Source organism: Sparus aurata, chromosome 16 (assembly GCF_900880675.1).
Source record: "Sparus aurata chromosome 16, fSpaAur1.1, whole genome shotgun sequence".
NCBI classification, from domain to species: domain Eukaryota; kingdom Metazoa; phylum Chordata; class Actinopteri; order Spariformes; family Sparidae; genus Sparus; species Sparus aurata.
Window position 1 is genome coordinate 10,942,672 of NC_044202.1, and position 18,812 is coordinate 10,961,483.

At 44.1% G+C, this 18,812-nt stretch overlaps 1 protein-coding gene across 1 annotated transcript in view; it reads left to right on the top strand.

Annotated features, from left to right (window-relative positions):
* Window positions 1–7,335: 7,335 nt before the first annotated feature.
* spred1 (sprouty related EVH1 domain containing 1) overlaps window positions 7,336–18,812 on the top strand; it is a 35,284-nt gene continuing 23,807 nt past the window's right edge. The window contains exon 1 of the mRNA XM_030444035.1: window positions 7,336–8,410. Within this exon, the coding sequence (XP_030299895.1) occupies window positions 8,379–8,410 (32 nt within the window). The 5' untranslated portion in view covers window positions 7,336–8,378. The remainder of the gene's footprint in view (window positions 8,411–18,812) is intronic.

The window sequence follows — 18,812 nt, forward strand, 5'->3', positions numbered from 1 at the left end:
GGGTGGAGTACGTGTGTGTGTGTGTGTGAGGCGAATGTGTGTGTGTGTGTGTGTGTGTGTGTGTGTCCATCCGGGTCTTTTCTTTCATCTATCAGGAGATTTGCTTAGGTTCTTTCTCACTCAAGACAAGAATAAGAGAATCAGAGGTAGTCTTTATGTGAATGAACGCAGCACAGATAAGAATGTGAATAAGCAAACCAAGGGTGAGGGCAAGTTGGGGTGATAAAAGGGAAGACAGCCGCAGGATAATGGGGTTAGAGAGATGGATTGACAGGGTACAGTCAGTTTCATCTGCAGGCTTTGGTCGAACGTAAAGGCACAACAACCCCCAGAACAAAAGCTCCATTCAGTGTTAACGCGCTGCTTCCCTTCCACACTATTCCACCATGAGACAGAGACAAAGGTTGTTGGTTACATGCTATTTGACAGGCACGGGACTCCATGCTTGACAAGCCCTGAATCAGAACATTACTCTCTGGCATTCCTCCCTCACCGTTACGCTTCCTTCCCCTATTCTTGCATTCCCCATCGCTATCCTTATCCTTTTCTCTCCTTCCTCGTCTCTCATCCCTCACCTCCCTCCCTTTCTTCCCCCCTTTTTGCATCCCTGTTCATGTCTGCTGGTAGCGCGAGCCAATTCCCGCCCTTCTCCCACTCACCCCCCCCCTCTCAGCCCACTTCTCATCCATTTCCATGTGGCGACTTTTCATCAGTGAAGTGCCTTCCTGGCCTGACTACCCCCCAGCCCACCTACTCCCTCCGCCACTCACTGAATGGATGCAGCATTAAAGAGAGAGGGAGGGGAGAGGAGCTGAAACCGTCTTTCCTTCCTCCCTGCAAGCGCCCACCCCTTTGGCTGTCGCAGAAGTGGTATGTTCCACAGCGAGGACTGCAGAAGTTGAGAGAGCACATTGTTTGTAATCTGGCATTGCAGGGGTCACTTCCTGACTCGTGTGTCCGCTCCCTGAGCCCCGCGCCGATCCCTTCTCTTCACCCCCACCCCTCCTCCCTGTGTGTCCATCCATTGGCCAAGTAGCCTAGGGCTTTTGGACAAACCCTGTTCTTCCCCTTTTGTGTAGGAAAGCTTCAACATCTGAAAACAATCAAATAATCTGGGCACAATGCGTCTCTTCATGGAGGGGTGCTGGTGGTTCCCAGATGAGCGGGAGGATTAAGTGGAGGAGGCCATAGGGGAGAAGAAAGAGAGGGATGGGGATGGGGATGGGGGCTACACAGCTGACGAGGGTGTGTGTATGTGGGGGGGGGGGGGGGGGGGAACTTATTGTTATTAGATTTTCATAGGAAAATGTGCGCATGTGTGTGTAGGTAGTTTTGAGCGATGGGATGTTTTGGGAACAGGGAAAGACATCTGAACAGTGTTCTCGACGTAACGTGAGGAGTCATGTCTGACTCAGAGGTTTAACAGTCATTGATTCCTTTCTTGTTTGATGCAGAACGGAAAAAGTGAAAACAACACAGTGAAAATGATTTGCTGTCTTTTTTCTACTTTCATCAAACATTAAACCTCCATTTTAAAGGTGCAATACATAAGAATTGGCCACCTGTCAAGTCAAGTTCACACTCATAGACAAAGAGGGGGCAGCAGATCACCAGAGCTGCTAATTGCTGCTAACTGTAAGCCACCCTCAGCTAGTTAGCTTAGTTAGCCTTGGGCCTAGGAGAGTGCTGTTGTTAACAAAGTTAGCATATGAGCTTTGGACAAGGACGAAGCTAGCTGGTTAGCATGGTAGCTTTAGTAGATACTGTAGCTCTGCGACATAGCTCTGAATACATAGACATCATAATGACAAAACTGCTATTTATTCACATTCTGTTGATATTTTTTGTGATTTTGTTAATGTTTTCTACTAAAATTCTTACATTTTGCCCCTTCTAATATTAACATGCGCAATGTTGCGCAATTAAAGCATGAACACGGTAAATTTAGGGTCCAGCATGGTGCAATGACTCCAAAAAACTCTATGACCTGCTTAAATAAGGAGTAGCAGATAAGAGGGCGGTTAGCCTACCATTCTCATGCCTCTACAGTAAGGAGCCAGCAGCTAGTTAGCTTAGCTTAGAACTGGAAACTGCATGAAACATTAGCCTGACCCTGTCTTAAGATAAGACAAACTGCCCACCAGCTCCTTTAAGAGCCACCACCAGTGTCAAGGCCATGGGTGAGCGTCCGTGGCCCTGGCCCATGATAACACCACTTTATCATACACCACCTTTTTTGAATGTCGAATACGGACTACTGCCACTTGGTGGTATGGGAAGTTATTTTCTCTCATGCAGCTGCAGGATGTACGAGCTAGTTGGCCACAGTGTCTGTGATGTGTTGAAGTGCCGCTTTTCAAGCGAAGCCACAGGCAATTTGAGGAAACACAAAGGGCCTTCGTTGGCACTCGTTCTTTGATGTTGGTTACGGCTAAGACACATTCTCTCACGGTTTTTAAATCAGTATAATAAAATCAACCGTGGTCGCCTCATGCACTGGACTGTTTTGTGACTGTGCTAGAAGTTTCCATCTGTTTCCAGTCTCTGTGCTAAGCTAGGCTAACAGTCTGCTGACATTAAAACGGTATCAATCTTCTTATCTAACTGTGGGCATTGAAGCGAATGAGGGTATCTCTCAAAATAGCAACTATGCCTTTAAGATCATTGTGATTTAAAAAAACGAACAGAAAACAAATCTGTCTCACTGGCCCTCTTTTCCTGCCCTTCTGTACTATATACATAAATGCACACACACACAACCGTACTAACATGCATGTGCCCACACACACACACACACACACACACAAACACACACACACACACACATACACAAACTTCTCCTGCGTCTCTCATGCTGTTCCCCTCTCAAAATGGTAAATAGTCATCTGTAACTTCCCCTCCAACATATTCATTAATCCCTTCTATCCTGTGGGGCTGGATGATGATTACAGGGAAGCCAACTGAAGCCGCCCAAATAAACACCCCTCAGGCAGCAACAAAGGCCTGTCCACCTCACCCTAAACACAGCTTCCCCAGCTAGATCAGGTTTCAATCAAGCCCACGCACAACATGCAAACAATAGGAAGTAACAGAGTCTCGAGCTAACTGCGGCTGAAACCAATTTAGTTTCCCATTTTTGTAGCCGAGGCGTTTTCGCGACTGGTACAAATTCACTGCAAAGTTTAACGTGATCAAGACAAGTTTCAAACCTAACAGGGAAGTGGATTGACACATAATAGAAAGCTGTATAATACAGTATAAAACCAAGTTTACTTTAAAGTGCTGCACGTATGGTTCCTGTTTATTCTAAGCATAAGCACACAACATATCCCCCCCCCCCCTAAATCAAACTCTGGTGCATTTTTTGACTGCTCACATAGTTTAAATTCTAGCCATCTTCATCATTTAAACAATCCGAGAAATGTGTTTCCATCAAGGGCTCTGCAGCCACAACGACCTTCCGTCTGAACCGACATCCTTGTGCACGGTCACAAGACCGGCTCTTTAAGCTTGACACACTTCACTCATCTAGTTATCCACATCCGTCCCTCTTCTAAGACATTCTTGACAAAAAAAATCTTCAACAGGAAAATCCACTCATGCTGCTTAAATGACATCAAAGGCCTGACTCAAAAATTACTCTGAGGATGATTAAACAACGTGATAAATGTTTGCATCTTTAGTTCCATGCTGGTCATATGCATATACACATAGACACAGAGAGAGAGAGAGAGAGAGAGAGAGAGAGAGAGAGAGAGAGAGAGAGAGAGAGAGAGAGAGAGAGAGAGAGAGAGAGAGAGAGAGAGAGAGAGAGAGCTGGAACACACCACATAGTCAAACATGCCTGAAGGCCCTCACACTTCCTTCCCCTCTAGCCACTACACCTTTTCTACTCACCACCCTACAATTAGCGTGCCTAAAAGTTGCAGGCTTCCGAGGCCAGGCCCACACTAATCATAGGTATGCATTGTTGCGTTCAGCTGCCAGGCCTTTAAAATCAGCACCTCTTGTTTAAGCCACACCTCTTGGCCCAGATTGCTGCGAGTCCACTGCTCTTGTCCGAGGGGTCCCGGAAAAGAAAAGAGAGAGAGAAAAAAAAAAAACTCTACAGGTCTGGGTTTTTTTTTTTTGTTTTTTTTTAAGAATGGAGAGCAGGACAATTTTACCACTCGAGAAAATGGAAGACCACACATCAACACAAGTTGTGTTTAAAAGTGACTAAGTGTAAAAAAGGAGGGAGGTAAATACAAGGCAGAGGATCCTGAGATTAGGTTGTTTACCAAGAGCTGTCATCAGCCATCTCCGGTCTTTCTCACTAGAAGCCCCGAGGTCTCTGCAGACTGTATGGCGGCAACTACAGAGACACTGAATTTCCTTTCCATAGCTGCACAAAGAGAGGCCTTCACTTCACCTCTCTTGTGACCAGGGGCTGCCTGAGCTGCTGATCACATCACCTGTGTTTTGAGGTCGTCATCTGATTCTAGTCATAATGGAAAGAAACTCCTTTGCTATTTTGAGTCACAGTTGCCATGAAGAGATGGTTTTTTTTATACTTCAGTTTGTCTTTTATCACGATCCATGTTGATTTTTTCCATTCTTCAAAAAAATAGCTCGCTCAGTCAAGTTCATCTGTGATTGTTTTTTTTAATTCGTCGGTTTCAATTTAATTCAGGTTCTGTTTATTATCTGCCAACCGCCACTCTAAAGAAGCATTACGGTCCACTCCAAACCTACACACCTACGGGTCTACACAGACAGACTAGGAGTCATGTAAACACTACAGATCTTTCATTCATGCGTTTCATGCCACGTCTCAAATCAGAAATAACAAGTTAAATCCAAGATAAAGTAATTACTGACAAATGAAGACACGACTGATCTGCAAATCATTCCAGCTGTCGTCTTGAAAGTTGAGTACGTTTCTATTTGCGTTGGACTGCGCTGCATGAGGTTTTTGCGTCGAGCTCAACACATCCTTTATTCTGCAGCTGCTCGTCGGCAAAATGTAGGAATGTTTAGCTTGTTTACCGACTGAAAGAGAATTGTGATGACCCTGATTGCACTTAGTGAGGGAAGTCAGGGGATGCCTCTGTTAGCTAAACATCCTGTTGCCTTGTTTAAGCACACTACAGTGTGTTGTGTTCAGCGTGTGAAGAACACAGGAAATGCACTCGGGCCATCCAAATTTGTGAGATGAGAAAGAGGGCTGACTTCCTGAACTCTGAATACTCTAAAGAATACAGGCATGCTAGTGGGAAAATCCATGGTCATTGCCTTTTTCTGCTCCGTTTGAAACAAGGGGACACTTTATTTGGGCACTTAAGCTTGATCACGAACAGTGGTAACCCAATTCGAAAAAGGAAGAAGTGAAAACAAGACGCAACATTAAGTAAAACGCAGACAGAAACGGTCTTCTGTAGCTGGATTAACCAAACCTTGTTTGTGTAAATAAGCGCACATTACGTTCATTCCAGGGCCAACATCTGTGTCTTTGGAGGGAAAACTATCCCAGGAGACAAATCACCCTCGCTCCACTCATGGCAGCACACACCTCAGACAGAAAATCGAATCATACACCGAAGGAAGTGTACAATTTGTGTCAGGGCTGCACATGTGAGGTCCTGCATGCACGACACAGTGATACAGAGGGATGTTTTATATGCTCTGCAACATAAGGCTGTGGCACAAGCTGTATGAAAGCCAGAGAAATACAAAGAAACTTCTCACACAACATGCTGTCACTATGACAACCAGGCAGAATCATTTAGCCTGATCTCTTGCCATTCCACACAGCACAGAAATCCAATAGCATTTAAGTCTTACGCAACCAGGCCACCGATTCACTCTGCAAGGCTTTTAACACATTTTCAAAAAAAAAAAAAAAGAGAGAAAAGATTCATAGGTGAATACGTGGATTTTTCTGGTAACTTCTAGGGCTGTTTCATTTTGAAAAGGTTCTCCAGCTGCCTGGAGAGATTTTTGGGTGCAAGGTTGGGCAACTTTAAAGGATAAAACCACCAATTTTACAAAGTGAAGTGTGTTTGCAGGTCTTGGGGAGTACTACTGCAAATATGAAAAAAGTAGTTTATAGCCTTTTGTGGCTCCAGAGGAAGCTGCACGTTCTCTGATGAATTACCTCCAGTGATGTCACTCAGTGACTACGTTGCATTGTGGGTAATGTAGGCACTTGGTTTTGACGCAGAATATGTGGGATAAAAAAATGCAATATCTCTGGTTCTGCTGTGTTGACTGATGCTCAACCACTGTACTGCTTTTCAAAACCTCTTGCCTACATTACCCACAATGCAACAACTCTTGTCCTGTTTGTACCGTCTAGCATCTGCTGTATTTTACTTTTTCCTTGTTGTTATTTTCAGCCCCACTGGGATTCATTTTTAGTTACAGGTGAAAACACGTTTCCTGTAAGGTGCTTCATAATAAAAGATTTTAAATGACTAAATAACAGGGGGCTCTTATTGTGAAGAAGTTATAGGAAATTAAACGTGTTTGTAACTGAACTGGCGAGCCATTTTGTAGGTGGTTGTTCTTAGATAGTAATGCGGAGGTCGAGAAGAGCGCATCATTGACACACCGGGGAAGAAGGCAGCCCAGTCGTGGTGGAAATGCAAATCCTGCTGCGAGTAGAGCAAGGCCAGCAGATGTAATGGAAAAACAGCATTAGCCATTGAGTGACATAAATGGAGGCAATTAATTAGATTACATGCAGCTTCCTCTGGAGCCACAAAAAGCTCTATTTAACAACTTTTTTTAACACATGCAGAAGCACTCCCCAAGACCTGTGAGCTCACTTTAATATGCAAAATTGGTGGTGTTACCCTTTAAATATGATTAGATCTGCAGGTAAGTATTCTATTCTCCTGCTCAGCCAATTTTGCAAAGGTGCAAGCTAAAAAATCTTGCGTCTATCTTATGTAGTAGTGATAATCATGTTTTATTAACCACACAACCACATTCTGACATGTCAAACTAGCCCGAATAACAGATATCAGTTGTGTTTCTCATTTTCTGAATTGTCTATTCTCAGACTTTCATTTAACCTCTGGTTTCAAGCTATGCACATTGTCTTACAACTGATTGATATATAATAATAACTTCTGTGAGATAGTAATACAAGCTTGGCCTCAGCCACATAAACCATGAAGGGGATCTTAATGTAATTCCACGTGCTGCAGCGGTGCTTGCTGCGCGCATTTAAAGCATTTCCCCACGATTTTACATCCAGGCTGGCCCCGGGGGGCGGTGAAGCAGCTTTAATGAAAGAAAACAACAGAAATTGTTAATGGCCGAGAGAGTGTGTGTGAGTGTGTATGTGTGTGTGTGTGTCAGCCCAAACCCTTCCTCTAGATTATTTTCTATTTTGCGTGCTATCACACGGACGCTCCCCTCTTGTATCAATGCGTGATTGAAGGGAAACTTCTTTTGGGAAGTGCGGGGACTACTTTAGGTCAAGTTTGGAGAGAAACCCCTCCTAACTCACCATATGCGGCTGCGAGAGGACGCAGTTTCGCGTGGTAGACGTTATTCTTGAACGAGGCACGGCGAACCGTGTGCGGGTTGAGCGCATTTCACCGCAAGAGCGTTATGTTTTTACTACGTCGCGGAAGGATCTAATTTTCTCAAGCGAGGGTCGACACATCCGCCCAGTTTTCCGATGTTTCATTCCCCCCGAGTTGAAAATGGAGTTCGATTAAAGCAGATGTCCAGCAAACTTCTCAAGGAGATTTTCAAGTGTATCACGCTTTTTTTAACTTCACGCGTCGGCGTTCGTAACTGAAAACAAGCTGAAGCCATTTTTTTGTCGGCTTTGGATGCCTTTACTGCAAATTACTCGGACACGTTGACGGAGCAGCGCTCCACAGCGCTTTTTCAAGTGTTGTCCTGGACCCTGAAGTTGGCGAATGGATGCTCGACAGCCAGCCATAAATAACCTGCCAAACCTTCCAGTCTGCAACGATTCCTACACGTTTTGAGGATCTATTCACGTTATTTTTTCTTTTGCGAAGCGGTGGATCTGTGTTTTTTCCCGTTGAAGAGGATGATGCCGATGGCCCATTTGTTGTGGTCGGATTTTACTTCCAGGGAGGATAAAATGAATCAACGGTTGTCATTCCTCCTCGCGATTTAACGTTAGTTCCAGCCAGCGAGGCTAACGTTCGAGCTAGCTTCCAACTCTGGTTCTCGCAGGGACGCTTTAGCCCAGGCATGCCCCCATTGTACGCCGCTCACCCACCATCTGAAACACGGGGTTGATTTCTATATGTGAAAGGGGGAAAAATGGTGATATTTGTGGCATTTTATCCCGCCGTCACTGCGTCGTCGATGCTATTGCTAGGATTTGGATCCCCGTGAGGAAAAAAATGAGTGAAGATTCAACAAATCCAAACAACGAGTGAGTGTTACCTATCTCTTTCTTTCTCTCTCTCCCTCTCCCTGTATCTCCTATTTCTTCATTATCACGTTTTTTTTTTCTTGCATGTCTTCTGGTATTAACACACTCGAGTTGTGCACTCAGCAGCGCTCAATGACATTTTATCGCCGATCGACGCTGGTATTTCATCATCCCACCTTCGTGATATAAACACAGGCTTATAGCCTTTTATTTTGGAGAGCTTCGCAGGCTAACAGGAGGGTATTTTGTTGGATTACATTGCGAGTTTATGAAGGGGGGAAGAGTGTCTGACAAGCGATGACACGGGCCTGTAGTAGGAATGATCATCTCGTTATTCATAATTTTTGCCCTTACGATTCGGCTAACTAACATGTGTGCTGTGAAGACCCAGTGTATGAAGGTATATTAATGGTGGCGTGCGTATAATTTACGTAACAGCATAATTACATGCCCGGGATCTTTTATTATTGCTTTATAGATGGACAGTTTGTGAGTGGTCAGTCGTTGTAAATACACACACAGCAATAATCCAGTCTGATTTTCTTTTTCTTTTTTTAATACATGCCAAGTTCAACACATCACGAACAGAAATCTTCACATTGACAACAACCAGATCTCCATGTTAACTGCCGTCCGACATTATTTCGGGACATAATCATCGATTAAAAAATCATCGTGCACATCATGTTCGCCTTTTTCTCACATGTTAAGAAAAAAACACACACACAAAACAAAAGCCACATCGTGCCGATTGCGGCAATGTCGACGTCGCGAAAGCCGAAGATGCCATTTTTTTTCTCAATCACACTCATTTACATATCACAATCCCCATTCATAAAAAAAAAAACGCTTAAAAAAAGGCGTCACGCGCACGCCCGAAACCCCCCTCCCCCCCAGCAACCCACGGGTGTCGGTCGTCACAATCCGTGCGCGGGGTGCTCTCGTGCACGTCGCGCCCATTTTTCGGGGTCGCGTTCTGGTCTTGTTTTAATGGGCTGATCCCTTGTGTGCGCTTGTTGACAGTCAGTGAGAAATATCTGCTTCGGGAGGTGCTGCGGTCACATGATCCCTTCCATTCATAAAGTACCTGCCTGCCCATTCACAGCACTGTACACTGTTTCGCATTGCACCGACGATCGCACAAACGATCGCATTTCCTGCGCTTTTATGCACCATGCGTCGCCTGTTTTCTCGCTTTATCACGCACATAAAGCACCGCACAGGTTTGATTTAAGCAGACTTTTTTTTTTCTCTTCCACCATCTCTGAGGATTTTTTTCTTTGATAATGTGTTTTGTCACAGGGGAAGTCATATGCCCCTGTCAGCCATTTACAGTGTCTTGGTCTAATGTTTGAAACACACCCATGTTTTTCCCCATTCCATCTATCTCGACCTTTTATGAGCTTGATTGATTTAATGCATGGGGACTTTGTCCTTGAACTACACTTCTGGTTTTTTTTATTTTTCTTTATATAACATGTGCCATGGAGGTCTGTTTTCTTCAAATCAAGCCACAGCAAATAGATTTTCAGTTAAACCACTCGTCCTTTGTGGATCACACACTGTTTTAGGGAATTTACGACATTCACAATTTTTATTTTTATTTTTTCCAATTTGTGACCATTTAGCCTCAACTGTGTGATAATCTTGCATGTCTGGTGCTACTGTGCTAACCCTGATTCTGAATATGTTTTCCTCATCATGTTAACCTCCACTGACAGAAAGAACTTTGAAATTAAAGCATTTCCTGAATTTAGACGGGACTCCCCGCAGTAACCTCAGGGACTCCTCGAGGCCCCCAGGTCCCAGTTTGGGAGCTACTGCCATCAGTCCCACGTATCATCAGTTGTGTGCAAGCCACAGTACGTGCTGGGTTTGTTCCACACTGTGTGATGGCAGCAGCTAAGATGGCGAAGTTATCCAAACATTGTTGCTATGATTCCACCACCTTTTCTGGCTGTTGTATGATTCATAGTTATGGAGTGAACAGAAGAGCGAGCGTTGCCTGTGCCATTTATTTTTTGCTCAAGTGAGTCTCCTCTATAAGCTCTTTTCTAATGACATAACTATTCACAAAAAATGATTTTGTTTAATTTTTAACACTGTGACATTGCACTCTCTTCCGCTGGCGAGATATATTCAGACCTTTTGAGGAATCACTTGGTAAATCCTCAAAATAAAATCATCCATCTCTTTATTAAATGGAAATCGTCAGTATGAATTTGGCTTATCTCTTTAACTGTATGCATATGAGTGTGATTAGGTTTGTTTGGTCTGCTGTAGCCAGCGTTGTAAACATCGATTTGAAAATCTCTCCCAAAAAAAACCGTGTGAAGAGATAATCCTGAAGTGGTTTTGTCTGAATGACGGGTGGTAAGCCAAGCTGGTGTGCACACACAGCACACCCTTTTTTCTGAGAACATGTTACTTGGCCTTGGCGCAACTATGTTCACAAGGCTGAAAAGACAAGAAGGCACATAAAGCCTTGTAAGATTTTAAAATTTTTTTTTTTGCTCTGCATCTGCGCCGGGTAGCGTGCAGAGTGTGGTGTGACACGAGACTAATTTTGCTGAAAAGGGGACTATGGTGCAAGCTGCCTCCCTGCTGAATGTCACATTTATCTGAAATATTTATCTCAGCCATGGCAGTCGTCTGTTGAGGTGCTGGTACCTTTTTTTTTTTTTATCCATAAACCAAAGATACTCTTTGTTTTTTCACAGTCATTGGATTCATGTGAATAGCTTGTTTTAAAAAGCGTTATAACCCCTGAGAAGTAAAGCTCAGCGATACATTGACTATTATAATGCTAATGTAATGTGAGACTTTACATTGTCTTAGATTTTGGATGTTGTTATATCGTGAGATGGCGTAAGGGTTGTCTTTTCCTGGTTTTAAAGGCTACATTACAGTAAAGTGATGTCATTTTCCACACTAGACAGACTGGTCTTCTTATTCTAATATGTGCCTTTGCCCAATAAGTCATTAAATACACATTACTCATGTTTATCAAAATCCCATGGTGTAAATATTTTGTAAAAGTGACATCAATATTGATGTAGGCTATATGGTCAAAAATATTTAGATTTTGTTGCCAAGCCCTCACATTTGTAAAGTGCTTTTTAAGGAGATTTAAAAGTATAAAAATATATTGTGTATCACAGTACGGCCTGAAAACATTGCAATGCTATTTTAAGCCATACTGGCGTACTGCAAAGCAAAAAATGTTACTTATCCGGTTTCTAAACCAGAGTTTTCTTTTCAGAGACGTCTCACATCTCTGTCCTTCCTTAATTGTGACTATGAGGAAATTAAAAATCCAACGGCTGACCACGTGGATTTCAGTTCACATAGTTGTTGTTTTTTTTTTGTTAAAATGAATCACTCGTGAGTTTTTATCAGTGAAGGTCAGTTGCCCCTATAGACCAGTGAACATGCACGCATGACGGCCTCATTGTTTTAGATTCCTGCAGTTCTGTTGGTATTGTCTGTTGCCAGTCAGGTGATCCCTCGGCGCGATTCCTTTCTCTGTGTGCTCTTCCTATCTGTGTGATTGATTTGACAGCTCGGCGTTTTATCTGCCAATGTGGGTGTCGCGATCTTATCACCTGAGGGCTGTTTTTGCACTCCCATTCCTGTTGCGGAGCTTTCCAAACACATTCCTCCTAAACAACCCCCATCATGTCCTGAAACGACAAAGAGAGACAGCTACTTCAGCTGTTAGGGCTAGTGCTTTATGGCCTGGGTAATTGCCTATATCCTGTGGCCCTTATGTTAAGCTAAATAATTTCCTGGACCTTTTTTTTATAGTATTATTTGGGGTTATTGCCAGTTGTTTGGTATGACCTCCATAAAGCCCTAGCTTTACAGGCTGCACTGGTGTAAGCTACGACCATGTCTTACCTTTGACAAAGTCTGCTGAGCTGAACACATCTTTAGTTTTGCTTCTGTATTCTTTTGAGGAAGTGTTGCTTGTGACCACAGTGGTTTACAGAGACTAATGCAATGTGTTAATGTACATAGGCGTCCTTGTACCAGCATTTTAGGCATGTTCTCACAGTTTATTATGTTTAGATGTGTGTCTTAGATTAAGCGTCCTTACATTACATTTCTCCCAGGTCGACCTTATTTACTTTGGGCGAAAGGTTGCATAATCCTAAAAGTTTGCATACATGATAATTATCGTGCGCTGTATGCCTGTTCTATATGAAGTCGTCGTATTGTTTGTGTGATTAACGACAATGATCCTCTGTATAACCAGAGGGCTAGGACCGTCTGTAACCGAGACCAGCCAACAGACTGAACAGGCCTTGTATAGTGGTGGACTGTTCCATTCCCATGGCCACATTTAGGCCTGGATTCTGTGTATTTTAAACCCAAGCCACTTCCCTCTTATAATTTTCATTTCCTCTTCAAGTATTTTAGGAGCGCGCATAAACTGGCGTAAATGTCAGCAGTGTATTTAGAGCATATTTCAAACAAATGGTCTTGTTTGTAAAGACAAAGACCTGGTGTGGACCTATTCTGTGCATGTAGGCCGTGAAGCCTACACTAAAAAACATCCATCACAACAACATGATAGCGGGGCCTGTCTTTATTTCTCTGTCAAGACAGGCCTCTGATGTTTGCATGCCATATCTCAGTGCCTCTAAGAAGTGCTTTAACGCCAAGTGTGTGAATTGTGGATATTGTTTTCAGTTGTGCTGCATGCAGAAGCATGAAGGCCGGGCCTTGTTTTGAGGCTCTTCGCTGCAGCTGGGCCGAGATGGTTCTTTCCTGCGAGGCCACAGACATAAAAGGGCACAGATGTAAATCCTAAACCTTGTGTCTTTGATTGAGTTTCCAAACACTTTGAAAACAGGAAGGGGTTTCTGTGTGTGTGTGTGTGTGTGTGTGTGTGTGTGTGTATCTGTGTGTGTATCTGTGTGTGCGTCACAAACACACACACACACACACACACACACGTGCACACACACACACGCGCACACACACACACACACGCACACACACACACACACACACACACACGTGTTTATTTCTCTGGGAGCATTTGGCATATGGCTCTGGGAGAGATAGGCCCCCGGATCCTAGATGAGCGAATTTAAGCATACATAGCTTTATGTTATCAAATAAATGAACTCATGAGTCACTTCCAACAAGATTAAAACTTGAGACTTGTAGGAACATATATTTTTATCTCCTCAGTAACTTTTGATCAGATTTTATCCTGTCTGGTGGCTATATTTAGAATTTGGAACAGACTTTTATTGGTCTGTTAAAGTGTCTCTTGATCCCTTTAGTTCCACGAGGCATTCGGTGGAAATGCGTTTTGGGCGTAAATCTAATTGATTTTCAAGATGTACTAATATGTTGGTTTTCTGAAGATGATGATGTTGTGTTATTCCCGACAACAGGACACGCTGTGATGGTTTACAACTTGTCATAGCAGTTTCTCTTTACATCCATGGGCCATCATCATGGTTTGGTGGTTTGTCCTTCCCCAGTGGCTCCTGAGCCGTATTGATGGTTTCTCCCACAGTAAAGACGGCCTCCTTGTTCCCTCGGCTTCCCGTCTCCCCCCTTGGTCTCGGAGTAACTGACGAGCAGACGCTCTGGTCCCTGGGGACTACTCTGACATCAAAGAAGACCAGAGACGCCGCAGCAGTTGAAATTTGTGGTTCCTCTTTCTTTTTTTTTTTGTAATGGCAAGCGCAAGGTTTTAATTTTCCAAATGCTTGTGGTTCAAATTAAGATCATCTCAATATGTGGACTTGATTGATGTTTGAGAATAGTTTTTTGGCATTTGATACACATGGGATCCTTTTGATTTACAGCACCACGGCGCGGCGGCACCTCGAACATTGTTGTTGGGGTTTCGAGTCCAATCCAGTAATGGAGGGGTTGGTTAGAAAATCAATGTTAGAAACGCTGTCTGTGTGAGCAGTTTTGACATTCGCTTGCTGGTTTTCAGTCTATCTTTTGAATCGTGTTACAGGCTGATTTGACCCACAGAGTGCTGCCTGTGATGGATGCTACCAGAAGCTACTATGACCAGTTAATTTGTCGTCATGTTCGGAGATCTTTCTGTGAAAGGATGGTGCTAAGCTCAAAGTGTAGTTTCGACATGTGTTGCAGCAGAGTAGGCTTGTGTTTTTTCCTTTTTTTTTTTCCTGAGTCAGTTGGTAGCTAAGCTGAATGTTCTTGTGAGGGAGATGACTCACCAGCAGCCTGAGGTGTTGAGAGGAGATAGGACAAATTTCTCTTTCACTTCTCTTTCTATAGCGAGCGTATTAGTTTTCACTGCAGCTAATGTCGCAGGCGTGTGATGCCAGCTGCCTGATGGTTTTCCTGTAGGCATTGTCCCATTATTAGGCCAGTTTTTATTAATGGCTAACAGACAGCCCCTTCAAAAGTGCCTTGTTCTGGGACTTGTGTCATAATTTGCACTGCATCCGTGTTGGGTCATGTTGGTGTTTGTTTTGGGTATGTCTGTACCCTTGAGTTTGCCACTGGTTATTTAGGGGATTTGAACCGTGGCTAATTGGCCAGCTAGCTCGCACCGTTCAGATTAGATGCACTGCTGGAATCGACGGTCGAGTCCCAGATTGCAAGTTATTCATTTCTTCAATGAGGCGTGATCACTGCGAAGGAACTGCACCACTTTTATCCGCTTACAACTTAAGCTCCAAGTTGCCATTTGTTACTCCAGATTTTTGTCTTGGAGGAAAATATTATTGTGGATTACATTTTAATTTTAATTTCTCTAGATCATTTGGCAAGTTGATCAACATTGAATACATCCAAGATTGCATCTTAGTTAGGGTTACAGCTGTTGAAGATGTTTAAAGAGGCATATTTTAGCTATAAAACTACATTTTTTTAAGAAAATCTAGAGAATGAGTCACACACAGAGGAGCATTTCACACCATCTACTGTTCCCCCCTCTTCTCTCCTCGTGATTGCTTTCCTTTTGGAGGATAATCTATAGAATCGGATTGGGATAAGAAGCTTGTGTTTATTTTCCCAATGATATTTTAATGATTTTTCCTCCCCTTAAAAGTCCAACAAACCAAAGTGGCCTAGCGGAGCTTGACCGAGCTTGACAGCCTTCCTCCGGTTTTGATACAGGGGAGAGATGGGGAGGAAGAGGGGTGATGGAAAAAAAAAAGAGGTGGTGGGTGGGTGGAGGGGGTACTTTTCTCCCCTTTTCTGATGCTAATGAAAGGAGGAATGGTTTTCCAGCTTTTAGCTTGCAGAGTGTGTCTCCCCTGCAGCATGCTCCGCTGCCTGGACATTGTGGGAGGACAAAACTCCAGGCCCGGGATCCAATAACGTGAAATTTCAGCAGAGAAGCGGCCATTGTGTAGAGAGAGGCAGCCGGGGAGGGGTTGGGTAGAAGGGGGAGACGGAGCGGAGGAAAGGGAGGGTGACTTGGCGAGCCCCCAGGGCTCAGGCCACATCCTTTCTCTCTCTCCTCTCCTCCTGCACTCCTCCTCTTCCTTCTCCTCCTTCCCTTCTTCCCTTCTTCTCCCCCCTCCTGTCTTTCTTACAATGCCCCACCATAGCCCTGTCCTCACCTCCCCTCCACCACTCCCCTCTGGGGTGGGAAGCCCTAGGCTGAGACAGGAGCAAAGCATGATGGCATGCTGGAGCCCAGTGAGCCATGGGCCAGAGCAGCAGACAAACGGCCACTTTGTCGACTTAGGAAATGGTTGTCCCAGGATCCCGCTTCTCCACCATACACTGGAGCAGCCGGCCTGGAGGCTCAGGCCTGCCTGGTCTGCACGTGCTCCCCCATCACGCCTTCTCTTCTCTTCTCTTCTCTTCTCTTCTCTTCTCTTCTCTTCTCAGTAAGATACTGATGATTCTATTACTATGTATATCATGTTGTAATGTAGCCATAAAGGCCTGTATACATCCTTTTTTATGAATTGAAAAGGCCACATTCAAATGCGGGTGGGAGCTGTTGACTGTCACCTTGGTCTCCACCCTGTTCCCATCCACAGCCACTGCCTCCTCCTCCTCCTCCTCCCCCACAGTCCTCTGTTCCACTCTCACCCCTCCCTCTGTTTTTCTCTCCTGCTTTTGGTCGGAAATGAAGTCAGTCATCCAGCAGAATAACTTGGAATAATTTGGAATGGGGGGCTCCTTTTCTCTCTATCTGTCTCTCTCTCTCTCCCTCCCTCCCCCTTCCCCTCCTCCCTCTCTCCCCCCTGCTTGCAGGGCCCAGGCCAGCTGATCTGCTTCCGCTCTCAATTGTGTGTCCAGTCGACTGTGTGCTCCCAGCAAGGGGCGTGGAGGCCAGCCTTTGTCTCCACTATCCCTCTCTGAACTGTGTGTGTGTGTGTGTGTGTGTGTGTGTGTTGCAGCAGCAGGTTGCACTCAAATATCTTTTTGGACCACTGACTGTTTTTACCATAAGAAAGGAAAGATTTTTGTATCAGGGAGTCGAAGAAGAGAAGCGAATGGACCTTTTTATTCCCTCTTTTAAAAAGATTTCTTTAAACAGATCTTGTACCTTTTGTTTGTTGTTGGTTCAATTGAGTTCAGGTGTTTGCCTGCAGGTTCCAGAAGTGTACCTCAGAGATTTGGTTTGACCTGTATTGACCAAATACAGAAGTGGTCAGTTTTGTTGTAGGCGTTCCACTTGCTCTTAAAACATGGGTGTTTTTAAGTTGGATGCCAAAATGCATGTATACAACGTCCACTCAACTTCCTCTTCGGGCCCGGCCCCCCTCCCTGTGAGTGTCACGGTTGCTGGCATGTGTGTGATGGTAGGTCTGAAGGGTCAGGGCCTGGTCATTGTGCCCTGGTCATGGCTGAGTGACACCACCGCCTGCCTTCTGTTCACCCCAGGGACCCCTGCCTGATTGACAGCCCCTCCTGCACCCATCACCCGCATCCTTTATTGGGGGCCATAGAGGGGTGTAACAGCAGCAGTATTTCCCCTCTTTTACTGCCCGTTATACTGCTCAAAAATGCGTTTCTCTACAGTGGCAGGGGCTCTCATGTGAGGTTAAGCACTACTTCTGTGTTGCTGTTCTAAGGTGTAACCAGAAAGGGTGTTGCTGGAGGTTTCAAGGGGGAAGTTGGCTTGTGTTTTTCTGTCAGTCTCCCACGACCAAGCTCAGTGGCAGCACACGAGAAGGAGAGAGCTGACAAGAGTCATATGAACACATTTGGGTCGATTCAGTTCAATCAGATTAAGTATTTCTGTATCTGTGTCTGTTATCCAACCCTTCATTCATTCACACTCGCTCATATTTATTTGATTAGCAGAACAGTTGCTTATTTTTGGATCTGTTCCCTCATCAAGTGGCAGAAAAAAAACCACTGCTTAATATTTTAAAATGTCCTTGGAATGATGACGATTATTAAAACAACAACTAAAATACTTCCAGTGTTGTCCACCTTTGTTTGCACCATGACTAACAAGGCCTGCCGAGCATACAGATAGATTGGCAAGGCATCAACTTTGAACAGGCAGTAGTGTAAACAGCTCTACCAAAATTATTATCACTGAGGGATTTGATAGCTATTCAGTCTAAAGGGAAGATTGCTTGGGTGTATTGATTTTTGAGGAAAGATAATCAAAGATATCAGGAATATTTAATAGATAACATGATGTGTAGTTGCCTGCTTTTGATGAAGCAGATCAGCAATTTTACAAACGTATTTTATCCTGATGACAAAAGCATAAGGAGGCATGTTGCTTTAATTTGAAGCAATAGTAGCAGCAGAAGTAACTCAGCAACATTATGTGAAACACCTTTGGATACATTGGAGCCGCAGAAACAAGCTGTTTACACAACATTGACATATCATCACCTTTTAATTTAATAAGGCAAACAGATGCTTATTTACACATCCAGCGGTTATGGGGCAACATTGACATTCATTTGGAGTGTCTCAGGCCAGCTGGTCGATGTAAGTCCAAGCTTCAGTCTCTTTTCGCTCTGTTTTTGGTCCCCACCACCTCCTGAGGGGAAATATCTGCTGTAAAATGCTCCACTGTGTTCACCAACGTATCCCTAACAGTGTTTGTCTGCAGTTTGGTGCTGAGAAGGTACTTTACAGGCTGTTTTTAGGGCTTTCTCTTGAAACGGCACTATGAGAGCGGTGAGAATGAACCGTAACAGTAAAGTTGGTTCCCAGGCAGCTAAACAAAGAGCGAATACTTGCTGTAAAGCTGAGTAGATCTGCAGGGTTGTGTGATAATACAATAAATCCCTCTTCATATTCTCATATTGTGTTTACATTTGATCATTACTAAACTATCAATGTTATATGTTTTATAGAAGAAGCAGGAGCAGCAATGTTTTGTGAGAGGGGATAGTAGGATGGTGCATTTGTCTAGACTCTGGAAAAGAATATTGTGTCTGATCAGTCCAGACCTGGGCAGAAT